Source organism: Fopius arisanus, unplaced genomic scaffold (genome assembly GCF_000806365.1).
Source record: "Fopius arisanus strain USDA-PBARC FA_bdor unplaced genomic scaffold, ASM80636v1 scaffold00102, whole genome shotgun sequence".
In the NCBI taxonomy this organism is placed as follows: Eukaryota; Metazoa; Arthropoda; class Insecta; order Hymenoptera; family Braconidae; genus Fopius; species Fopius arisanus.
The window spans coordinates 126,750-151,030 of NW_011887841.1; the positions used below are offsets into that span (position 1 = coordinate 126,750).

Sequence of the window (24,281 nt, forward strand, 5' to 3'; positions counted from 1 at the left end):
TTTTTTTTAATTCCATCAGATGTCTTCATCTATCCGCTTATTCTAAAAGCAGAGACACATAAATGAAGTTCCCCTGAGTCGAAATATCTCGAAAATCGTAAGAGTGATTTCCTATTGGTCAACTCAAACCGGAAAATTCAAATGCGGCGCACGCAGTAGATCTCGTCTCTATTTATTTCAAAATAAATTCTTTCATAAAATAGATAGAACAGCCCCATTTTACTTCCACTTTGAAATATAGATTTCACCGGATATCCCTTCTACAAAAAAGTGAGAAAGCGCAGAATTTTCCAATTTGCAAATCTCGGCGAGACCCCACGGGGGTGCGTCTATCTAGCGTCTCATGCGTGAAAAAAAATCTAAAAAAATGAGAAAAAAAAGAAAAAAAAGGGGAAAAAGGAGAGAAGGATATAAGAATGGAAGAACAGGTTTTTCAAGCCGCTGGAGGATATATAGCACACGTAAAGGGTCCTACGAAGCGTGACTACCTGACGACGTGGCCCCGGGCGCACACCCAGAGGAAAATGCTGAAACAGGTGCTCGTAAAAAATTCGACGCTCAACCAATCCTCCCCCTGTCCCACCCTCTCACCAAGTTCTCTCTTTCTTCTCACTTCAAATGCATATGTGTAGTGGATTCTAGCTGTGGGCAACTGCGTAGACGCCAAGAAACGGGGAAAAACGGCCGAGGCGTGTTTTTTTCTTTTATTTCACTGTAAAAAATATCCACCTTAAAATATACGGAAAAAATCTGTCTCTTTGATATGATCCATGGCGAGGTGAAGTGCGCCGACCAAGGAATGCGAATTCAGGAGGGTGAAGTGCTTACGTAAAAACTCGTTGGGTAAACTGTGAGGATAACGACGTCATCATCAGAGATTACGTCCTGGGATGTTCAGTTTTTTTTTTTTTGTTCCCTCTACCTCTCTTATTGGCAACCGGGAGCTCTATTCGTACCACATAAAAGTTCGGTCTGTTGAATAATTTAAGATATTTATTACACACGAATTATTTCGAAATTCCCGTTGCAGTTCGATAAATGGAACGTCCAGTGTGAATGTCCCGGGACACTGGGTAAAAGTAATATGTCGGATAGAATCATATAAAATGAGAGAACTCCATTAAAATATTCAAGATAACAATGTTGATACCACAAAATATCAATAAAAATGCCCTTTATTTATTAAAATTCCCCAAAAATATTGCAATTTCGCAATTCTCTGTGTAATTATTCTGATTTAGGTGGGGGGAAGGTACAATAACAATAAAAAAAAATGAAAAGTTAGAGAAGTTGAAGAAACGAGGAAAATGTTTTCCGCTATGTGCATAAGTGCAGAGTATGTGTATCTAAGAGACATTACGCTTGCCGACCTGTTGCTACCCCCCAGCGAGTAGATGCTCCTTATCTCAACCACCCCCATTTACTTACATGTGCCCTACACGCTTATCACCACCATTTTTCCCCACCCCCACTGGAGTCTCATAAACGTGAATAAATAATTAATTGACCATTTTCTCTGTTTCAGCCTCGGGAGGGGGTGGTCCAATGTTGGTCCCTCCCGTGGCCCAAGGGGGAACCGGCGGTCGTCCAGGATGTGACACTGGGGGACGTGGAACCCAGAGCTCGGTTCCTGGTGGTACAGCTACACTCTGGCCCCTAGCGCCTGCACAACCTAATTTAACCGCCAACCAACAGTCACAGCCAACGCCACCCCTAGCTGCCACCCCAGCCCCAGCACACAATCAAGGTCTCATCACAATTACATTCATTTTTTCCTATTCAATGAGTATGAGTTTTTCTCTGATTTTACTTTGTCAATTATCAGAGCTGTTTTGAATAAATGGATTAGTAAGGGGAAGAGAAATTGGATTTCATGTGTTTCATGTGTGCATAAACACACTGAGAATAATTCCAAATTTCATTTACCCTATAGTAAACAATGGGGTGAGCCATGATTACTGTTTTTTTCAGTACAAGTTATCAAATTCAAAATTATACTAATTTCTCTCCCTGTGGGACAATCATGATGTAAATTCAATGATAAAAATATTCAGTTTCATCATAATAAGAAATTAATAAAAAAAATTTTTTTATATTTTGGATAAAAAATGTTGTGAACCTTTTGTTTCTAAAGTCTATTAGTCACAATTTTATATCTAGTTAAAATAAAATTCAATGATCGTTAGAAATTTTTTGAAAAATTCATCTGAAAACAGAAAAAATATTGAAAATTCAAGCCATAAATTTAGTAAATTTTCAATCAATCGGAAATCGAATAGTATTTGATATTCAATGTTCACGATGATTAACAAAAAAATAATTTATTGCATTTTCAAGATGAATAAGAATTTTAATGAACTTTAATAAAACAGACATTAATGAAAATTCAGATATCATAGCAATTGAAATTTGTACGAGTGAACGGTCCATATGCATTAATAATAAACAAAGTGAACGAATCATTACAGGTGTCAATAGATACGAGCTGTACTCCTTGTTCCCTGGGGGTGGTGCTGGGAGTTACGTTGCAGCAACGCCAGGTACACCTGCAGCCACCCCAGCCCGTGCCTACCATGCCACCACGCACAAGGGTGAGTTCCTGTCACCTAAATTACAGACTATCACCACCAAGGTGTCCTAACTGCGCGTATTAGCATAATTCGGGGAGGTCCCAACTTCCAGCACGTGCACTTCACATCTCTCCACGCCACCCTCTAAAACAAACACCCTTTATAAAAAATACTCTCCACCCCCATTTCCCCCTCCCAAATTCACCCTGAAACGCCTTTTAAGACCCCTCTAAAATCGCCGCGATGCATTTATGTAATCTCTCGTCTTGCCCAGTAATAATGGAGGACCCAATAATTTTTCATTTTTTCCATCACGCGGAGAGGGATTTCTATTGAAAAATCCGATATAAATTTTACTATAAAAAGAACATGAAAATTAGGTCTAGAACAGTTGTCTACGAGCGAAGTGAAGATTATTAAAAAGCGTAAGCTGGAATAGAAATTGTACGAGATGTCACTTGAATTCTGTGATCTGGCCCGGTAAAACTACCCATCAGTTTGATGACTCGCTGCTGAGTTGATGACAAGTCGTTAATTTTTCCTCAACGATTGAGATATTTTATGGGATAGAACGTAGAAACGACATACCAGTCTCGCAAAAATTGGTGAACGTCATGAATTTATTATTTTTGAAGCGAATTAAGTCGGAATTTTCGGGATTCGACTTGATCTGGTAAAATGACGAGATAATTTCAAATTTGATTCAGTAATAAATTCGCGAAGGCACCGAACATTTGAAATTTATTTAACATATTTTTTTAAATTTCTAAAATTTTTAAAATTTAAAAAAATAGAAATTAATAATTAAAAATTAAATTAAAAAATAATCTAAAATTTTAAAAATCTATCAATCCGTTCGACACTTTACATGAATAAAAATTTGAGAAAAAAATCTGAAACATTCGTTAACGGATCATTCCTATCCAGAGATGAGCTCAATTCAATAAATCCATTTACACAGTATTAATGAGACCCAATGAAAATGATCTAAAAATACCTCAAATAGATTCTTGATTGGAGGATATTTTCCTCCGATTTCTCCGGAGTTTCCCCCTGAACACATATTTCATAGCTCGTAACCCCGGATCCAGCGCTTAATCCCGACAATCGGAGGCTTAAATTCATTCTTAACGCCGCCAATCCCTTTTACCTTTTAAGAAAGTGCGGAAGAAGTGGCCGGTGGGGAAAAGAGGGTGGGCTCGCGCGGCGGCACGCTCACAATGCTGCAATTATGCAATTAAAGTTCTGAATGAGCCCCCTCCCTCTCCCCCCCCTCCTCCTATTCCCCGTGTCCCCCCAATTCCCCCGGTTCCCCCGGTTCCACGGGTGGAACAGGACTCCGGGGGTCGGCGAGAGCGCGTATAGCCCCACGAAAATAGAACGTATCTGGGTCTCTCCGACACAGAGAAGGCCTTCAACAACCTCATTGTCCAAAGGTGGTAATCCAAAACGCGCGTCTCGCCACTACTCGTACAGCTCGCAAAAATCTATCCATTTGAATTTTGGTGGGAATAAGCCTGACCGAAATAAAAGTAAAAATGCCATTTTCAATGGGGTAATTGTCCATTCCGGTTCAATATTCTCGCGGGGATGTTGGCGCAAATTTTTTGTATGTTTAAAAAAAAAGGGGAAAAAAAAAGTGAATGAGTGAGTACCTGGGGCGATAGGTATTTAATGGCTCTCCGCCTCCTGCTACACCTTGTCTAAAATCGAATCTAGACTCATCGGCGATTTCAATTATCCGCCGTGCCGATTTAAAGTACTACGAAAAATTTAAGCCATCACTCTCTCATCCGGCACCATCATCTTTCCACTTAATGAAATCCATTAATGTATGGGAAATTTATTTCACGCTGCATTATTTTGCGTTGGCAGAGCGGACAGGTGAGTGCGATAGCGAAATACAAGGGGGTGGGGTGAGGGATTAAAATTGAGAGGAACTTGAAATTTGTATGGGGATATCGTGAAAAGTTGGATTTCCAGCTTTTGACTCTTGAATTTGTGGCTTTTTTTGCTTGACTCTCTTTAACGCCTGTCTCAACAACACCCGATGCCGAATGAATTTGCATAGATTTTCCATTTATTTCGTTTCTGACCACTCGTTTATTGCATATTTATCGCTAAGGAGCGAGTGAAACTAACATCGATAAATTTCAATTCACTGTGTTGGTGGGGTTACCTTTTAATATTCATGGCACTAGGTTTTTACGACGTTTCCGGATTAAATTGGGGATTGAGCGGGATAAATCATTCCGCGGAAATCTCTTTATTTGTTTCCTCTTCCTTGAATTTTTTATGAACTTTTTTGGGAATGCGGGTTAGTTTAGTTACTCAAAGTTTCACTAGTTTGGGAATTTATTCTTTAATAACTAGTGCAGTGATGCTGTGGTAAAACTTTGCTGAGGGAAATTCTGTTGAGAACTTTTCTGCTATTTTTCTTCCAGACGAACATCTCAGATGCATTTCGTCTTTTTAGATTCCAAGGTATCATGCAACTGATGAGATGGAATTACTCGATTACGCGGAGAAAAAGTTGAAAAAATATTACTCTGAGTTCAATACTTTTTCGGGCGAATGAAATTATTTCAATGAAAAATACAAGCGATAAAATGGAAGAGAAACTTTATTTTTCTTTTAATACTAGGAAAAATGACTGTCACCAGAGTTATTGCTAATTTCTTCGTGTTTTCTTTTGTTGACTGAATGACAGAAATTATGGTATTCCACAGGAGTTATATGAATGAAGGATTGAGTAGCATTGCGTCATCCTCGATCGCCTTAAGTCCCAGTGATAATAAACTTTACCAGTTGGTGCAGTAGTTTTTATTGGGCAGCACGCGAATTTTAACCGTATTCTGACATTGTAACCGCTTTATCGAGAAGCACTGGAATTTTCCCCGCAATTCCATTATAAATATCTGGTATGCTTTGTCTATGTAGATCTCAATAGAGAAATTGGATAATAACTCAAATCAACTGAAATTTTCTATTCCAACAATAGTTCACTACAGCGGAAATTACGATTTACCCGTAAGACATTGCAAATTAAATTTTTATTGTAAAAAAATGTTCCTATCCTAATAAAAAAGGGAAATTATAGTGCGAAGAAAATAGGAGTCCGACTTTTCTGAATTTTCAAGATTTATTTTGCAGTTGTCAGTAATTTTCGGTTTTATGGCACGGTCAAATTATTGAACTGGTTAATTGATTGTGTAAAAATGTTCTCTTGAAAAATGACAGAGCCAGATGTGGAATGAATTATTTTCAGTTTCAGAGAGTGTATTCTCAGCAGCAGTTGGGGTTGGGGTTGGTGGTTACACCTGGGGCGCTCCCACGCCACCCCCTGGTTCACCCTATAGTCCTGTACCCGTGACGCAGCTCGAGTTGCTAGCTAAGAATCTAGCAAATCTAGCACCACATCATGCACAACAGCCACTGAGCCTTCAGGGTCTTGGTGTCAATGTTGGTGCAAGCCTGCATCATGCACAGCACACCACACAGCATACACTCAATCTCGCTGGTCTTCATCATTTACATCAGGGTGAGTCAACGATGACAACTACGTCGGCGACATCGTTCACGTCCAAGTATATGGACGAACGAACACTTACACTCGGTTAGTGATCAACATGAAACAAAACTCTGGATTCCGTGTTTCAGTATCAACACTTTGTTATTGTGGTTTATGAACATCTTTGATGATAATGCACGAGGTTTTTTACGGTTTTGGTTTTTTCCTGAATGCCGTTGGCAGATGTGAATGGCTTCTGTCGGCAATTCAGACATGATCTGAAAAGCTATTCCTCGCATTCAAACAATTTTTTCCTTCAATTTACCCTAACGTTTGGTGATAAAGGCGATGGCTCTTCAAAAAATTCCATTTTCGGATGAATTTTTATCGAAGAATTGTTACTTTTATTACAACATCGGGGTAAATATTGTTACAATTTTTTCACCAAGTGCAGAGGAAAGCTCATCCCCGGATGGAGAATATGTGAGATAATATTTAATATTTTTTACAAAAAAGATTCACTTTGCGCTGCCAATTAGGTATCCAACGGTTTGAAAATTATTCCGAGTCGTGCAAGAAATAATTTCACCTCTTTTTAATTCTGGAGAAGAGGTTTCCTTTTTTTAGTGAATTTCAATTTTGTAATTTTTTTTGCATTTTTTCATTGACATTATCAGCATGAGTAATTTTACGTTTTTAGTGCAAACAGCTGCGCAGAAAAAATGTCAAAACTTCTCACGGTTCAATTATTTTCAAAGTTCTCTTTTCTTTGAATTTTATAGTTGCTTTGATTTCCATCGAGTATCGATATTGAAGCCGTAGCTGAGCAGCATAAAGGCTTCACAAAATATTCTCTCAAAAAACATTTTCTCTGTCCGGATCAGAATACTCTTGTACGAATACCGACACAACTTTTTAGTAACGCAATCATTCCCTCCATGAAAATTACACGAAAGAAGAAAGTTTTCGATGCTAGAAAATAATTTTTTAGTGTTATATTCAACAATAAAGTTTATAGACAGAAGAAATCTGTTCTCTAGGATAAAGAGGTAGTTCTCTTAGATCTAGAAACATTTCTAGCATCAAAACCTTTCCTTCTGTGTGCATTCTAAATTCTACATCAACTAGAACACAAGTATCGAAATACGAAATGCGTTTTGTGGAATTATAGATGAATGCATGAGCCTTTAGTTATCGATTTCTGTGATATTCATCTTTAAAAACTAAACTCTTGATCTAACCGTCGAATTTATTTCCCGGTACAAAATGTTTCCCGTGAAAAATTCCCACGTCTCCCCTATTGACGTAGTCATTATCTAATGACTTTTAGAATCTCAGAGCTGCCTGTCCTTGGAACGTCGACAGTTCCATTCATTCCACCAATACAAAACCTTGTCCATTCAAAAATAATCATCGTTACCAAAAGTATTCATATTCATATCTCAAAAGCTTCTCTCCGACACTGTTAAAAATTCATTGAAATTTCAATCCAAAGTTCAATTCAATTTCAATTAAAAGGGACCATTAAATTTTTCATCCATCAGAAAAATTCCATTCTTCGTGTTAAATGATAATTGACATATACAATTAAATTTTCAATAGCTGAAAAATTCAGGAAAATTTTTACGTAATTTTCAATATTTTCACGACTTTTTTTCGGTGACATATTGACCTGAAAACCGAGAGTACCCAGAATATTCAAGAAAATCATGAAATGAAAATCATGAGATGAAAAATCAAAAGGAAAATATCCATTTTTTGACCTGAACTTTCGAGTGTAATTTCTCAGCCGTGTATCTGCGGAAAAAAATTCACATGACTCTGACGTGAATACCATCACGACTTGGTACGAACTCAATCATGAACGCCGTGAAGATGACATTGAACATTCCATGTCCTTCACACAAGTACGAAACCGCGTAGAATTCGGATGAAGTTCATAAATGGATGAGTGTTTTCTGAACTTGATCGAAGACAGTCCATCCTGAAAAAAATGTTTGCTCAACCAATAACCCGGAATTGTCTTCCTCAGGTGGTCTTCATCAAGGAACGTTCCCTCCCCAGCTCTCGCTGGTGACCGCAGGTACCCCAACCCTGACAATAAATAGTTTCTCCTCCCCAAACACCCCAGCAAGTGTCATATCCCCAAGCACCGGTGTTATTCTCCACGATTACCAATCACCAGGAGCCGGTGTCAGTCCAGTCGGTAACTGTCAATCATCATTACTAAACGGCGCATCACTACCATCAGCAACAGCCTGTACAGTTAGTACCGTTCTTGTTCAAGGTGGACAAACAGCAAATACATTTGTACAGAGTACAACTAAAAAGAGGGAATCCATTGTAACAGCACAAGCTCAAACAATAAAAGTTGAGAACAAGACATCACGACAGTCTTGCGTCTGCAAGAGCTCCAATGCCACCGGTAAGACATCTTCAACTTTATTTATCTCTGGTTCCTCAATTACTCGACCTTGAGACATTAGCCTCCGGGAATAATACTATTTTCTGGCTATGTGCATGGTCATGTTCAGAACTAGAGGTGACAGGCTTCTATAGAGTTTCCAAGCTTACGTAATCCTGAAACTTCTCCTCCGTTCTATATTTAAGCGGTCTAGCCAGTTGGCTTTATCGCATACCCAGTTTAACACTCACTTTTCGTTTCACTATTTTCTATATCAAGCTCAATCCTCGTTTTATCATTCAATAAACCAGGAAAAACAAAAATCGTACACTCAGAGGCTGGATGCAGTAGAACCCTACCAGTGGTGTCATCCTGGAATGGCCAGGACTCTCCATCCTATCAGAACACTGGCAGCCAGAGTATTGCCACCAATCTAGTGAAACGTGAACCCCTCACAACGGTACCATGTCAAGTTGCTGAAGTTTCTACGTCACTCCATGCCACCACCACTGCTGTCAAAATCGAGCCACTTCCCACCAAGTCCGAGAATGGTAAGAATCCTCTTCAATTATTACTATCTCATTTTCCTGCTTGCACTCTCACAAATTTACGTGATTTACAGTAACAATGGTTTACCCTTCAAATTCATTAAAACAATCACTTGTTCAACTTCATATTTAAGGTCTTCCGGACGCAATATTTATTTCCAATGAATAACCGTTTTTCCGGATGTAAAATATACTTCAGGAAAAACAATTTTCCCCTCAGGGTATAGACCGCCATTTCTTTCACATTCTCTTCTGAAAACACCGACAATACCTTTTAAATACGGAACAGTCATACTACCAACAGATAATTATCTCTAAATTTATAAATAAATTATTTAGAATGATTACTATTAAAACATATTGTTTACCCACAATATGAAAACTAAGTGATCACCAGAGAAGTACATTCCAGTCAATTAACAATAATTCAATAACTGCACAATTAACAAGCATCACGATAAATTTATCGATAATTGTTTATTTCATCTTTCACGAGTACTCCGAGACCTGATTTTTCACCTCCCATTGAATCTAAAAGTCATCGAGCACAATTCATACACCATATCTTCCCACACACCCTCCAACCTCGCGTATTGATTTCACTGGGTAATTTTTTGATCCCTTCACCAGCAAAAAGTAATCCACTCCCCTCGTTGGTTGGACCAATGGAATTTCTTTCAGCAGTCATGAACCCTCGGATTCATAACGAGGTGCAGAGGGATAGGAGGGGCATAAGACTGAGCTCCTGTGCCCAAGGGGTACCTCAAGTGTTCTCGACAAAAAAAAAAAAAAGAAAAAACAAATCCAGATGACATTAACAGCGAGTGCATTAAAATTCTCACATTAACAATTGAAAACATTGAAGATTTTCTATGAAAATGTCTGCTATCAGATTATCCTCCTATCTATCAAAAGATGTACAACAACTCGGGGATAGATAAATGAACAAAAAACCCAAGTGGGGTGATGAGGGTGATGCGGGGGAAGGGAAGGGGGGGGGGGCAAATAGGGGGACCAAGGAGGGGGGGAGTTAAGTAGGAGGTGCGTGACACGCATGGCGACGCAAATACAAGGCGTGGCTCGGAAACGAGTCTCGAGGCTCTATGCATGCATTTATATACGAAAAGCTGCAACCGCAAATGATTCCAGCAAATTACGATAGGTATTCTGCACGCCTACATGCCATTACATCAGGTTTATAACAATTTTAATCTACGTTTCATGTTATTTTTTCCTCAACTTCTCTCTCCCGCCCCTCCATCGTCTTCAATCCACCACTTGTACCGTCTAATCGTAATTTTCCTCACGCTGTTTCTTATACTTTGCGATTCCACTTCATTTCCAGGAATTGTTGTATCAACGGCAGCAAGTGGTATACCCGTTGGTATCGCTGTTGCGAGACAAAGATTGCAACACCAAGAGACATCATCAACGTCAATGCGAAATGTTTCACTGAGTCATCATACGTCTCATCATGCATCCTATCATCACTTTCCGGATAGTCTAGGTGAGTGTTTTGTGAATTGTATTTTGGGGGATTGGGTGGAGGGTTTAGGGCAGGATCAAACTGAAATTTTCAGAGGGTGGCACATAAAATTGGAATTAAAGTGTCGAGCAAAATCAGCGCACCCGTATGCTCGTATATCTACACCGGAGGGATAGCGTTGCGGATAAGCGTTATCCGATACGCTCGGTGCTTTCATTAGTGCCATCGTTGGGTTGTGTGGTGGATACCGAATATGTGTGGGCGAGAGGAGTTTGAACATGTTTGAATTCATATCTGGGAGCTGAATTAAAATAAAGGGGGAGTTGATCGATTTGGGGAAAATTGAGAATTCTCAGTGAACTGTTGATAATACGAGAGGATTACTGCTGATTCAGTTAAAAATTGGAGGAAATTTTAATGCCCCGTTCTTTACCTATGCTTTTCCTTAATTTCAGGCAAAATTACAATTCAAAATCATGTGAACACTTAGGGTTAATATAATATTTACTTTTTGTGTGGATTTAAAAATATTGGCTCGAGGTAAACTGGAAGAACTAGCCGGAGGATATTTTTGTACTTTTCGACGGTTAGGAAATAACTGGAGAATTTTACGCCTTCTCGGTCAGATGAAAACCTCACTGATACTTTTGACTAGCACGTTGAATCTTTTATTTACATCTCATAATTATTCTCGGGATTTTTTTTGTTAACTGTATAGTTAAGATTGCTAATTTTGGGAAAACATCTTTTTTGGAGAGGAATATTGGAATTTTAAAAGAGGGAGATAATTTTTGGATCGTAAGGAACGAGTCTTCTGATTAAAAGAGAAATTTTATTTTTCAATATACTGGGATCTAGTGTAAAATATAGGAGATTGAATATATCTTTTTGTCGTGAGGTCTCACAGATAATTCGAGAGAATTTCCAATTCCTAAGCAGCGGAAAGATGAGAATGCCACACGTTTCTTGAATTTCAGGGTCAAATTTCCCTGAAATTTTAACGGACTGCAAGCGAAAGCAAATATTCAATTGAATTTTCATGATTTCCACTTATTTTCGTAATAATACAGCTAAAATTCTCATTTTCGTTAATGATCCTATCAAAAAGTGAATTCCAATCGCAAGGTTCTCTGAAATTCGGAAAATTTTTTCAATTCTAGAAACGACTCTAACTGTTTTTCCTCTTAAAGAAAATGAGTTTTCACCTGAATTAAGTGAAAATTCCTCTTACGATAAAGAGGCAGATACATCATGCAAATTCAAATAAAAATATACTAGGCTTTATAAAAAAAATCGTTAAACCTGACATAAATCCTATTCCTAAGTATTTTTCCAAGAGTAGTTTTGTGAATTGAAATGCGAAGAGAGAAAAAAATAATAATGACATGCGACCGTTACTACAAACAGTTTTAATGAGTAAATATGAATTAAAAACTTCACAACAAGCAGCAGTGAGAAACAACAGGTTCTCAATTAAAAACCCTGAATTTTCTCAAAACCCGAGCCACCACCACAGATTTTTACCACACAATCTAACATTGAATATTCTTCACCATTACCCCACCCCAAAAAAAATCCTCAAATTAACCGAGATGATAATTTATTCCAAGTACCCCATGCCCATTAATCTTCCCCAAATAAAAAATCTATTCCTCTCGCACCGAACCTGTCATCTGCCCAAACTTCCTGTTCTGCAACGAACTTATCAAAAAGATCCATTCATTAATACGAGATATGAGTTGAAGCCCTCCCCAGTCAACTACCAAGAAATAATTGAAATTCATATCCTCCGCATAGCTGCATCATTACGAAGGCATTAGAAACTTAAAAAAAACGTACGACTGAGTAATAAACAATTCGCAGAAGCGAGTCTCAAACTTTTTCAGTCATTAGGTACTAATCGCTGGGTTGAAACGGTTCCTAGTTAGTGTCAACAACCTTCGGGTCCCTCTCATCTCGCCAAAAAACCTCAACGAATGTTTAGAGAATGGATTAGTACATGGGTTATATGTAGCGGCATTTGGTGGGCAACTATACAGCCATGTTTGCCCCGGTGGTGAAAGAGGTACATTGGCGCGGCACGGTGCGCACACAGAGTAAATCAGAAATGTTGAGAGAGGAAGAGAGGTGGAATGAATCGCAGAGGGGTACAACAGTCCCAGGGTTATATAGAAAATGCTTGATGAGAAAAAGGGGGTGGGGTAGGAAGAGAGAGAGAGAGAGAGAGAGAGAGAGAGAGAGAGAGAGAGAGAGAAAGAAGGAGAAACGCAGAGAGAGAGAGAGGGGGGGTGACGTGGGTGAGGGGATATAGGATATAGAAGGATATACAAAGGTATACAAGGATATACAAGGATATACAAGGATATAGAAGGATATATATGTATCTGTGGTGGTTCGTTTGACGTGTGGGTGTTTTTGTGGTGGAGAGAAAGAGAGAGAAAAATGATAGAGACGATGTGAAAAAGTTGAGAGAGAGAATTAGAGGGGGTGGTATGATGGTGGGGGAGACAGTGCGAGGAGAATCAGAGTAAAAAAGAGTGACATGTTGATGAGAAAAGGGGGTTTGGCCTTTTACAGGATCGACCACAGCCATGACCGTGGGCGGGACTACGCTTCTACATTGTGGTAGTGGTGGGGATGATAGGCCAGCCCATCTCGCCATTCCCCCAGGTGCTATTGCACCCTCTGTGAATGCCACTCTTGGCTCTACCCTCAATCCAAATAGTCTAGGTGGCTTGGCTAGCATTGGACCTAGTGCACACTCAGCCACCACTGCTGGATCAACCGCTTCTCCAGCCACATGGCCACCAACACTATGGCAATATCCCACAGCAGGTGACATTGCGGAATAATTTAATCGTCATTATCAATCAGACTGATTTGATCATTTAATCTTTTGGGAATTTTATGGGGGATGGGGTTTTTTTTTTACTCGGTATTACTCGCTTCTTGTTCCTTGTCATTAAAATGATTGAATTTATTGATTGGGGATTCTTTTGAAGTTACGTGCGCCAATTATTGGTGATGCAATAGCTATGTGTGGTTTTATTTCTATGGGTCGGGCAATCATTACCAGAATCATTTGTTTGATTACAATGCTAATTACATTCACTTATTTTAGCGTACATTCTTTCTCGTGAGTAGAGAACATTTTGGGATTGTGGGAAAAGAGTTTGAGGATTTCAAATTTCAATTGAATCTGACATTCGAGGGAATTCCATATTAAAAATAACATGACAGAAAATTTTTGTTTTTGCAATTTTATAATTTTTCAGTGGATTCTTATTTTTTGTTATTGAAAAATAAAATAATTTCATCCATTCATTTCGGACTCTAGAGTTGAATGTATCAATTATGGATTATCCGATATCGAGATGATTCAATTCGATTTCTCCATCCGAGTCAATAACATTTATTCTCATACAAGCAAGTTCTATCTACTGACCTCTCATCACTGATTTTCACGTCCATTTTCACCTGATACACACCGTTGACCGAGTGACATTTCGATTAAATCGAGTGTATCAAGCTCAACGTCTATTTGCACAGTCATTCAATTACGGAGTAAAACCTTTCCCTCCGAAAGGATCCCATAAAAAATTTACAACAATTGCATTATGTAGTGGATTTTTATGTTTAGCAATGCCAGCACTGGAGCCAGTTGGATTTCCACAGCTCGGCGTTGGGCTTCAAGGAGGTCTACAGCTTGTCAGAGATCCATCAACAGGTCATCTATTGTTGATCCATGCTGCTGGTAAAATTTCATTACATTTAATATATCCAAGTAATAGCTCTACATAATTATCCTCCTAATGAAAATATTGGAATAATTCAGCAGAGCAACTGCAGCAGGCAGTAGTTTGGCCGAATTATCCTCATCACAATGGTCCAAATGTTGGTGCACCTTCGCCCTTATTGTTACCACCACCACCACCTCCCTCCCTCCAGCTGTTGAGCGACATGAATGGAGCAAGACTTGTACTCACTGAGAATAAACGTAAAACGCAAAATAACGTGCCCATCGTTAAAATTGAGGCAGACTGCGGTACAACTCCTACAACAACGATAATTGGTAATCCATTCGATGAATTATTTTTATATTGAGATCTCAATATCAATCAATCGATCCACATAATCAATTGCATTTCTGAGATAAATCATTACTGAAAGAGTTTAAGGTAAAACAATGAATCAGCAGATAATAAATTTTTTTTTTGAATCGATTGTAATTGCCCCCGAGACCATGGCCTAACGATTCAATTGAATTGTCCCAATTAGCTTCAGCAGAGCCCAGTAAAGCCCTCCAAACGATGACGACTATGACCGGACCACTCGTTCCTGATACACCTCTGTTGACGACGTTGCATTACTATCCTCATGCGCCGGCGCTCGTCCAAATAAGTCAATCCGAATCGACACAGTGTCGAACACAGGTCAGTCCAGCAATTCGAATTAATCCCATTGATTTCTATACCATTGGAAAACTACACAGGAAATTTCAAATTAATTGTCAGGACATTTTTAGCAACAACAACGTCACATGAATTGAAATAGTTCTGCATTTTCAGCTCGGTCTATTGGCAATTTAATTGTCCTTTTTGTTTGAATTTCATGATGGTTCTGGAAAGGTCGAGCTTTCATTGAAAAATTAATAGTTTAACATCCGCATGTAACGCGGAGAGAGAAGTACAGGAAAAAGTACGTGACTAATCACGTAATGGTGGGCTCAAGAATGATGTCAGTCATTCTTATCGAAAATTATGGTAAAAAGTTGAAGACGGTCACTAAATTTTATTAGTTGCACCGAACAATTGCCATACAGTTACCTATTTTTTTCTGGCCTCGTAAAACTTATAGTTCTAAGTAAAAAGTACGCCACAAAACGCAAAGATTAATTGATTTGCACGTCAATTTTTCGTGACTTGATTTTTCGTAATCTCAGCAGCCATGTTAACTTATCGACTGTGTGTTAACAATTGAAATAATAACAATAAACTTCTGGCGAATGGGTAAAATACTTGTCTGACGTATCAGAGGTTGTGAGTGCAAATCTCTCCTGAATTAAAAAAAAAAACGATATAGTAAATTTTACGGAACTGATTCGTCAATTTTTCTACTCGTGTAGTACTTTTTCCGATTTTGCCGTTCGCTCCATGTTTACGTTTGAAACAGTAATTTCTACGGAACTTCTCACGTACTTTTCCAATATTCCTCTCCGTGTGTACATATCGAATGTAATCTTTGGTTTAAATTTTATCTTGTTAGTGTTAAATATTGCTACACATGGAATGCATATTGCGATGCGGAAACCACTTGAATGTTTAAAAAAATAATGATGAAGAAGAGGAAAAATTGTTGAAGGGTGCCTAATCGAAATATTACAAGACATCTGTCAAGTTTATATCTGACAATCAATAATTTCAAAGAAAATTTTAGTTTTAAAGAAAAACCCAATTTTCATGAATTTCCAAAATGAATGAGAGACGTAATGAATATTTTCCATTGAAATTGAATTCAAATCATATACAATTCTCGAAAGAATAATCAGGAAAGTGTGAGTTGGAACTGAAGGCACTGATTCAATCCACTTCCCCATTCGTCTACAATACGGTCTTTTTGTTTCGGTCAATCAGAGGAATTCGTTCATATCAAAAGCGACGTCACCAGTCTCCTGTCTGACCCCTCCACCAGAAGTGACGCCTTCTCAGCCAATCGAGACTAGCGAGAGTACATTGATAGGTGTTCAGGATGCTTCCAATCAGACAGACGCCCCAGAAACCGACGAAGAACACATCCCCGTGGTGGACGGTGTTGTAAAACAGGAGCTTTCAACCTCAACCAATCAACAATTAGTATTCGGTACGTTCAACGTTGTCTCTTCAAGTATTGAGAAACCCCAGGCCTACAGTCTAATAAGCAAATCCGACAAGTCCGAGATGACTGTCAAAGTGAGCGCAGTGATCAAGGATACACTGAAGACTGAAGTTGTGAGTTCTGTCGATCAAACGATTGAGAGAGTCGTCAGTAGATTGAGTCACGTCGAGGCAGACACGGACGAGGCCGAGTCATTAACAACGGACAACGATAATGAGGACAGGCCATCGAGAATGGGCGCCAAGATGATTGAGATAACCGAGGAGAATTGCGACAGTTTTCACGAGAATCTGGAGTTCTTCGGGAGGCGGAGGGATCCCCTCGAGCAGCACAAGAGGCCCCAGTTCTCTGAGGAGCTACTCAACAAGGAGAAATTACTCGAGGAGAAGAGACGAGATATTCAACTCAATACTCAGATGGAGGAAGAAAGTCATCAGGCTGTTTCATCCTCTCTGGGAAACATCCAGACTGAGAGCCTTAAAGTTAATATTCCCCGGCTTGTCTCTACAAGCGAGGAGACACAGCCACCAACAGTCGATTCGAGCTCTCCCTGTGACAGAACTCCGCATCCTCAGATCACAGTCAAATCGTTTGATATGCCATCGATAGACTGCGAAGACTACACCGATGTCGAGGTTAATCCGGCGAGGGCAGTCAAGAGAGAGGCCGAAGAAGCCACTCCCAATGGCCCCAGTCTTCCAGAAAAACCCATAAAAAAACAGTGCGTGGAGAAGTGTCATCCTGGAATAGAGAACGTTGTGGAGAAACTCAAGAAGAATGCTGCTGCACAGCAAGAGCATCAGCAACCTTCGATCTCCCAACATGGAGATCAGAGCACCGTTAATCCAATTGGCCCCCGGCGATTGGAGAATGGCCTGAAAAAACACATCCTACGATCCTGCAAAATAGCCTCTACTTCAGAGAGCATTAATGATGATAATAAAGATACGAGTTGCAGTAGAGTCTCAGCCGGTTTGATTGTGAAATCTCTCAGTGACAATAATAACGACTTCACAAGTAGCAATAATAACTTTAAGGAGACTGAGGTTAGAGGTTTAAAAACAGAGAAGGTGTCACCATCAACTACACCAACGGTAGCTATCGAGGGAACCAAGGTTTCCGCAAGTAGCTCAAAATCTTCTGGTATTACACAGGATTCCCAGAAAAAGTCCAAATCGTCTGGCAAATCAAAGCCTAACTTAGATCTGAGTGGCCTTGAACTACTCTCGAACAGCATCCTACAGCTTGAGCATTTGAAGCCAGGAGCTGTGAGTGAAAGCGAGAGCGAGAAGTCACCAACTAAGGAGACACCCCAGGCACTCCAGACTGAGAGCAATAATAATAATGTCGACAGTCCACTTGGACTTTTATGTGCATTAGCTGAGCAGCGTTTCATGGAGGAAGTCGGTGATGACCAACGCACAGTTAAACGTGCAACGACTTTGGAGAATTCTGAAGAGATTTCAAGAGCTGGTAGATTATTAATGAATCTTGGGAAAGTACCGAGTTTTGACGCTGACAGAAAGAAACTCGAGAAGAGAAAACACTCGTGTGAGGATATCCTTTATGCATTTAACAAGAAATGGAGATCTGATTTTTCTGGTGGTAATCAGAGAAATTCTGATAAGAATGGTGATGATGGAGATGCTGACAATGATTTGACGGATTCGGATAATGAGAATGGAAAGAGCCTTGAATTGAGTAAATTACGATTGGCTATTGCTGAGAGTGTTGAGATGAATGGAAAGTCGTCAGGTTGCAAGGTGCCAGGAGATCGTCCCAGTGAGGCTTCGCCTGCTGATGCTAACATGAAAAGCTCGTCGAATGTGAACGATGGACAGCCAATGGGCCCACAATTGTCCCACAGAAAGGACGACAGGAGAATACCTCCAAAGTTGAGAACGAAAAGTACAGACTACGAGGTGTGCAACGTAAAGAATATCAATCGGGAAAACGAATCCGAAGGATCATTCGAGAGTTCGCTGAGTCCAAACGTTCTCGGAATACCCAGGTGCAATTTGAATCTAGTGAAATTGGTAGAGCAGAGGAGTCACATTAAACTTCTAGATAGCATCCCAAGTATTCCAATTCCAGTTGCCCCCGCGGCATCTCCCATAACAGTTTTAGATAATAAAATTCTGTCCGAAGATGAGGATAAAAATCCAGTCTCCACAGGTTATGAGACCTCATCACCAGTTCCCACAGCCTCGAGCTTAAGCTCAGCATCGAAAAAACGTAAAGTCGGACGACCCCGTAAACTCATGTGTACATCGGGCAGCGTGAGACACTTAACCGAAACAATAGTCGCTAAAAAATCAAAGAGCAAGAATTCAGTAGTTGGTTATCTGTTGAGCTCTAAGAGCCGTCATTTGCAGAATAAATTGAATGGAAAGGCTGGTTACACTCCAGTGCCCTTCAAATCCGGTTTATCTGCGTCTAAAGGTATGACAAAGTCCCATAAAATAACCAAGTCCAAAGTAAAACCAGTCAAGCAAACTCCCCTTCACAATAAAAATGTGATAAGTTCGATAATAGCGGAGAAAGCAAAGTTGAGTCAAGAGGCAAGATTGGAGAAGGTTGTTAAATTGAAGCCAAAGCTAAAAGCCGAGGCTAAACTCAAGGAGTGGAGTAGCGATGGGGCTGATCAGTCTGAGTGGAGATGCACCATCGAAGACACAACACCAGAACTAGTACAGCCACCACAAGTCGAACAGCAATCTCCAGCCCCAGCGGAAGATTCTAAATCCACGGAGCAAGTACCTCAACCGAGTGAAGACGAGGGCTTGGAGAATTACGAACGGTGCAAAAAGAAAAAGCGAAAATCCTCTTGTTCGTCCCCATCCCGACGAAAGTCGGGGGATCACGATAAGAAGGAATCAAAACGAAGAAAATCCTCGGATTGTAAAGAATGCAAAGAGTGCGCTAGGGCGGCTAAGGTAGAAAAAGCTGAGAGAATTGAGAGCATTGTCAACAGATGTAAGCTCACATCTGCGCACCTTGCAATCGATCAATTGAGAGTGTTAACGGCAATGGGTGGGCTATTTTACGCTGGTAGATTGAGTGCAGTTCAGGCACCAGACGTTTACGCGATAACTTTGGATGGTGAGAGAGGTAATAGGCCGCATATACACTCCCGTGAGGAGATACTTCAAGATGCTATTGTTGAAATCTGTCCAACTTCAACGAAGGAGCTGTCACCAGGCACTCGTCTATGTGCTTACTGGAGTCAGCAATATCGTTGTTTATACCCTGGTACTTCGGTTGAGCCTTCAGAGCCTGATTCTGATCTTGACGATAAGTTTGTTAGCGTTGAATTTGATGATGGCGACAGTGGGAGGATTGCTCTGGACGATATCAGATTGTTACAGCCGGATTATCCAGTCGTTGAGTACGATCCAAATCCCTTACTCTCGCTGGGAAAACGCAGGCGTCAGATATCCACGTCGACGGATGACAAACGGGACATTCACATTGTTAAAACACCATCTGATGTGACGTCCAAATCACCGGGCAATCCAAAATCTGATGATGCAAGAGAAATTGATGGTAGGACAATCGATGAGTATCGCGAAAGGAAGAGACTGAAGAAGAGGAGGAGGGATAAGTTGAAGCGACTTCAGGAGATTCAGGAGGGGAAACGCAAGCACAGGAGGCATAAGTGCTGCGAGGAGCACAGGAAGCATAAACATAGGAAACATCGGAAGCATAAACATCGACATAGTCATCATGGTAGCTACAGTGATGGCAGTCACATGAGGTATTGGTAGTCGCATTCTTATTTTATGAAGAAAACAAATTTTATAGCTTGAAATTTCGGACAATTTTCATTGCTTTTTTGATCTGATCATTTGTGAATTTCAGTGGCGGAGAGAGTTGCTCTGGCCAGAAGAGCGAGGAAGAAGCTTCAAGGGTGTCTCCTTTGGGAGAAGAGGGAGAAATAGTGGTAGAACCTCCTCAACCAATTCCAGGTGTGACTGACGATCAACCAGCCCCAGAGGAAAAATCAGACAAGCCCGATAAAGGAAAAAAAGGAGAGAGGAGAGGAAAGGCGAGGGAGCGTCAGGAGTCTGTAGAGAGTAGGAGCAAAATAGCAGCTTTCTTGCCAGCTAGACAATTGTGGGGCTGGTCGGGGAAGGGTTACAGGCGACCGGGTGCAAAGGGACGGGCGAAAAAACAATTCTTCAAAGCCATTCAGAGGGGCAGTGAAGCGATACAGATAGGAGACAGCGCTGTGTTTCTTTCAACTGGACGTCCTGACAGACCCTACATCGGTAGGATCGAGTCGATGTGGGAAACATCGAGTTCCAATATGATTGTTAAGGTCAAATGGTTTTACCATCCTGAAGAGACTGTTGGCTGTCCATCCAATTTGAAATATCCGGTGAGTGAAATAGCCTGTGCTCGGATATCATCGGATTTATCATCTTATACGTTTTTCCTCGTGAATATAATCTTTATCTTGTCTTATTTGTTTCAGGGAGCTCTGTTTGAATCCCCTCACATGGACGAGAACGACGTACAAACAATATCCCACAAATGTGAGGTACTCCCCCTCCAAGAGTACACGGAAAAACTTGGTAAAGAACCCCACAGATATTTGACGATCTACGACAACAACGACATATATTACTTGGCTGGATACTACGATCCAACAACATATCTTCTCACAATGCAGCCTGGAGTGGTATGAGAGCAACTTAAGCTGACGATAAAGTTACTTGAACATTAACAGTTGTCAGCTTGATACCACCCGTGAGATTATTAACAAAACTACTGGGTCTTAGAGGGACATGAATGAGAAGCAATGATAAATGCAATATCTATTTAACGAGAGGCATTATAAGAGAATAATGAGAAATTATATGGAAATTCTATTCCATTGTAAATATGTACATAATTTCTAATAATATATCATTTATTATATTTTCTTTGAAAAATCTATGATAGATTGAACGTTCTATAATACGATGATGAGCATCGTTTATCTGGAAAAGACCATTCAATTGATAACTAAGTGATAATTAAGAGACACGGTGCTACGTAATCAGCCTTTGCCCTGCAATATGCTGTTTTCCAGTTGAATCAAAACGTATTTGTGTTTTACGTTGCATTGATTTGTTAAGATTCATTTGTTATGATTTATAAACAAAATATTCTCCATACCGTGCAAGAGAGAATGCAAGAGTTCAGTGAAAAAAAAATGGTAGAAATAGGGAAATTTTTTATGAATTATTTTATATGATGGTGAAGAATTGATTGAAGGTGTCAAGGTCGTTTGTCCCTGTCGTATTTGATATAACTCATTTAATCGTTAGTATCATTATCCTTCATTGCTTAGTCTGCAATGACAGCTTCCCTATGAATTCGTCACTTTGTGATAGAGTAATGATAATTACGTAGTGATCCAAATGGGCTGAGAGCACTCGAATTATTTGTGATGCTGTGGAGATACTGATTCATTCTGAAATCTAACGCAATTCATCTTATTGAGGTTTATTGTGGCTATAATTGATGGTGAGGTACGGCTTAGTACAAATTTCAATGAAAAGATGAAAAATTTGTTGTAAAAGTGCGAGTTACGAGTCTAAATGGCGAATGATCATTCGTATTTCGACGGTGGGTACTTATGTTGTTGGAATAATCATCGATGCGAGGGATATGATAAATACAGACGGAAAATTATAGATTTCTAGAAGTGTTGATACACAGTATATAGTATTTTTTCATAAAAGTATACTAGAAGGCATTGTAGATGAGAAAAATATCTTTTAGTCGCTGCCAATGAATTCGTGGCATACGAGGAAACATATTGCTTGTAGATTTGTAAATATTCTGTAGGTGTAACGAGAATTCTCCTTTCGAATTAACTTGGAATTGAGTCGAATTCGATTTGTCGAACTGGTCATTCTGAATTTATGGTGAAAGCGAATAATTGATTAACGAATTAATGAATGATGTGCTGGGAACTATCTTCCGATGTTACAAGCCTTTGGGAATGAAATAATGAGAAAATCATAACGCGTAATGATAATGAAAATTTGTACTAGTCCAGCTGTCTTTTTCGGTATTTGAAAGTATAAAATGGTCCGAAATTGAGGGGAAAAAATAAATTAGTGGTAAAAGAAAATCGTACTTTTGACATTTTTTGTAAGACTCGAGATTTCGGAGTAACAAAAATTTGTACAATAATTGTGATCACGTAAAAATTTACAAAACGAGACGTCTGTAATGTTCTTTCGATAAAATTGAGTGAAACGTATTTTCTGACAATCGTTATATGGAAATCGTTTGACTACAAGAAAAAAAAAACAAATGACAAGAATATATAAATTACATGATTGACAACCCAATTAGCTGTGGTTCGGGCCCATATATTTTGCGCTTGATAAAGGTTGAGGCATGAACGAAAACAGTGAGACGCGGAAGGACAAAGAATACGAGAAAAATACCTATTTTACTCTACGAAAGAATCGAAATTATTATATTTTATTAAAAAACGTAGAGTTGAGGAATTGAACAATTGATCATGAAATTAATTGCTCGTTCATTCCCTCAATAGTGAATTAAAGACGTGACTTTTATATTTTGCCCAGAAGAATAATAAAAATTATACATAAATATGTATATATAAGTGATAAAAACAATTATCAAGTCATCCTGATTGCTGATTCTTTTCACCTGTTTAAGACATTATTTCCAATTTTGAAATATAATTATAATGAAACGCGTTGACGGAATTCCTAGCTACATCATTGGTTGGAATACTCAGAAAATCAGGAATAAAAAGTTAAAATAAATTGAATATTCTCCAAAAGTCGAATTCGAACGTGCATTTCGGTTATCGCTTTTTAGATGAAAACACCACAAACAATTAAATGAACAACATGAAATTTAATAATCAGCATTTACATACCGCATAGATTCATTCTCTTAATGTTAAATATCGTATTAACGATTGAATTAGTTTGAAAAATCTTCAAACATCTCAAGAGACTCGAACACGCACATGCATAACACCCGTTAATAATTATATATAACGAATTAAATACAAAACATTATACAAAGATGATTATGTGAGAGCAAACGCCGAGACACGATGATAAATATTGCCGGAGGCCCATTATTGTTGATTTTTGTCAGTGAGAGTACATGGCCAACAATAAAAATGCATTGAAAATTCTAGCTCGTTTGTTCAGTCATTTTCACATGAAAAAACTACATTTTTCGTTATCAACTTCCTAGGGCGCTAATCGACGCAAAATCATTATTAAATTACTCATTTTTTACAACCCTTTAAAAAAAAATAAATAAATAGAATTCTGTGCACTACTTTAGTGCACAATGTAATAAAATAAATACTCAATCTACAAATTTCGATTATTTGAATTTTCAATAAGAAATAGAATTCTCATTGATTTATCAAACATTTTTGCAGGGCATTGAATATTTTTTTCAATATTTCCCTCCAGTTCGAACTTGATGAAGAGTAGATTGCGATATTATCTACGAACGGTTCCAAAAATCGACTCTAACATATAAAAAGAGGCCATCCAACTCTATCCACTCATGATGAATGTTTCATCGGCCTTATGGGAATCCCCTAAAGATGTCACTGGAACTCCAGAATGCACGACGCCTTTTCTGCCAAATGAAATGCGAAATCCGCAGAACTCATCATTACAGATAAAACGAATAATTATCTAACAAGAACATGACTGAATTATACAGGTCAACACGGGCATGTAATAGATACGATTTTCCAATATAAAAAGAGAGATGGGCCATTAATCGAACATGGCGGATTTCATGGAGATAATCGATTGTAACTATTCTCGATATATCGATCATGGGAATTTTTCATATGGGCATGCGCATAACCAATATCATA

At 39.1% G+C, this 24,281-nt stretch overlaps 1 protein-coding gene across 5 annotated transcripts in view; it reads left to right on the plus strand.

Annotated features, from left to right (window-relative positions):
- The window catches only part of wge (winged eye), a 50,146-nt gene extending 26,589 nt beyond the window's left edge, over positions 1-23,557 (plus strand). Inside the window, exons 2-16 of one of the 5 annotated variants that reach the window (XM_011312445.1) lie at positions 1,526-1,747; positions 2,469-2,591; positions 4,446-4,454; positions 5,839-6,186; positions 8,114-8,287; positions 8,369-8,506; positions 8,797-9,036; positions 10,379-10,540; positions 13,097-13,354; positions 14,160-14,273; positions 14,355-14,591; positions 14,798-14,952; positions 16,153-20,150; positions 20,255-20,774; positions 20,871-23,557. In XM_011312445.1, the coding sequence (XP_011310747.1) occupies positions 1,546-1,747; positions 2,469-2,591; positions 4,446-4,454; positions 5,839-6,186; positions 8,114-8,287; positions 8,369-8,506; positions 8,797-9,036; positions 10,379-10,540; positions 13,097-13,354; positions 14,160-14,273; positions 14,355-14,591; positions 14,798-14,952; positions 16,153-20,150; positions 20,255-20,774; positions 20,871-21,083 (6,891 nt within the window). In that variant the 5' untranslated portion in view covers positions 1,526-1,545 and the 3' untranslated portion in view covers positions 21,084-23,557. Of the gene's footprint in view, positions 1-1,525; positions 1,748-2,468; positions 2,592-4,445; positions 4,455-5,838; positions 6,187-8,113; positions 8,507-8,796; positions 9,037-10,378; positions 10,541-13,096; positions 13,355-14,159; positions 14,274-14,354; positions 14,592-14,797; positions 14,953-16,152; positions 20,151-20,254; positions 20,775-20,870 lie in introns of all 5 variants that reach the window. The other 4 variants (XM_011312441.1, XM_011312442.1, XM_011312444.1 and 1 more) reach the window with 4 other exon arrangements.
- The last annotated feature ends 724 nt before the right edge of the window (positions 23,558-24,281 follow it).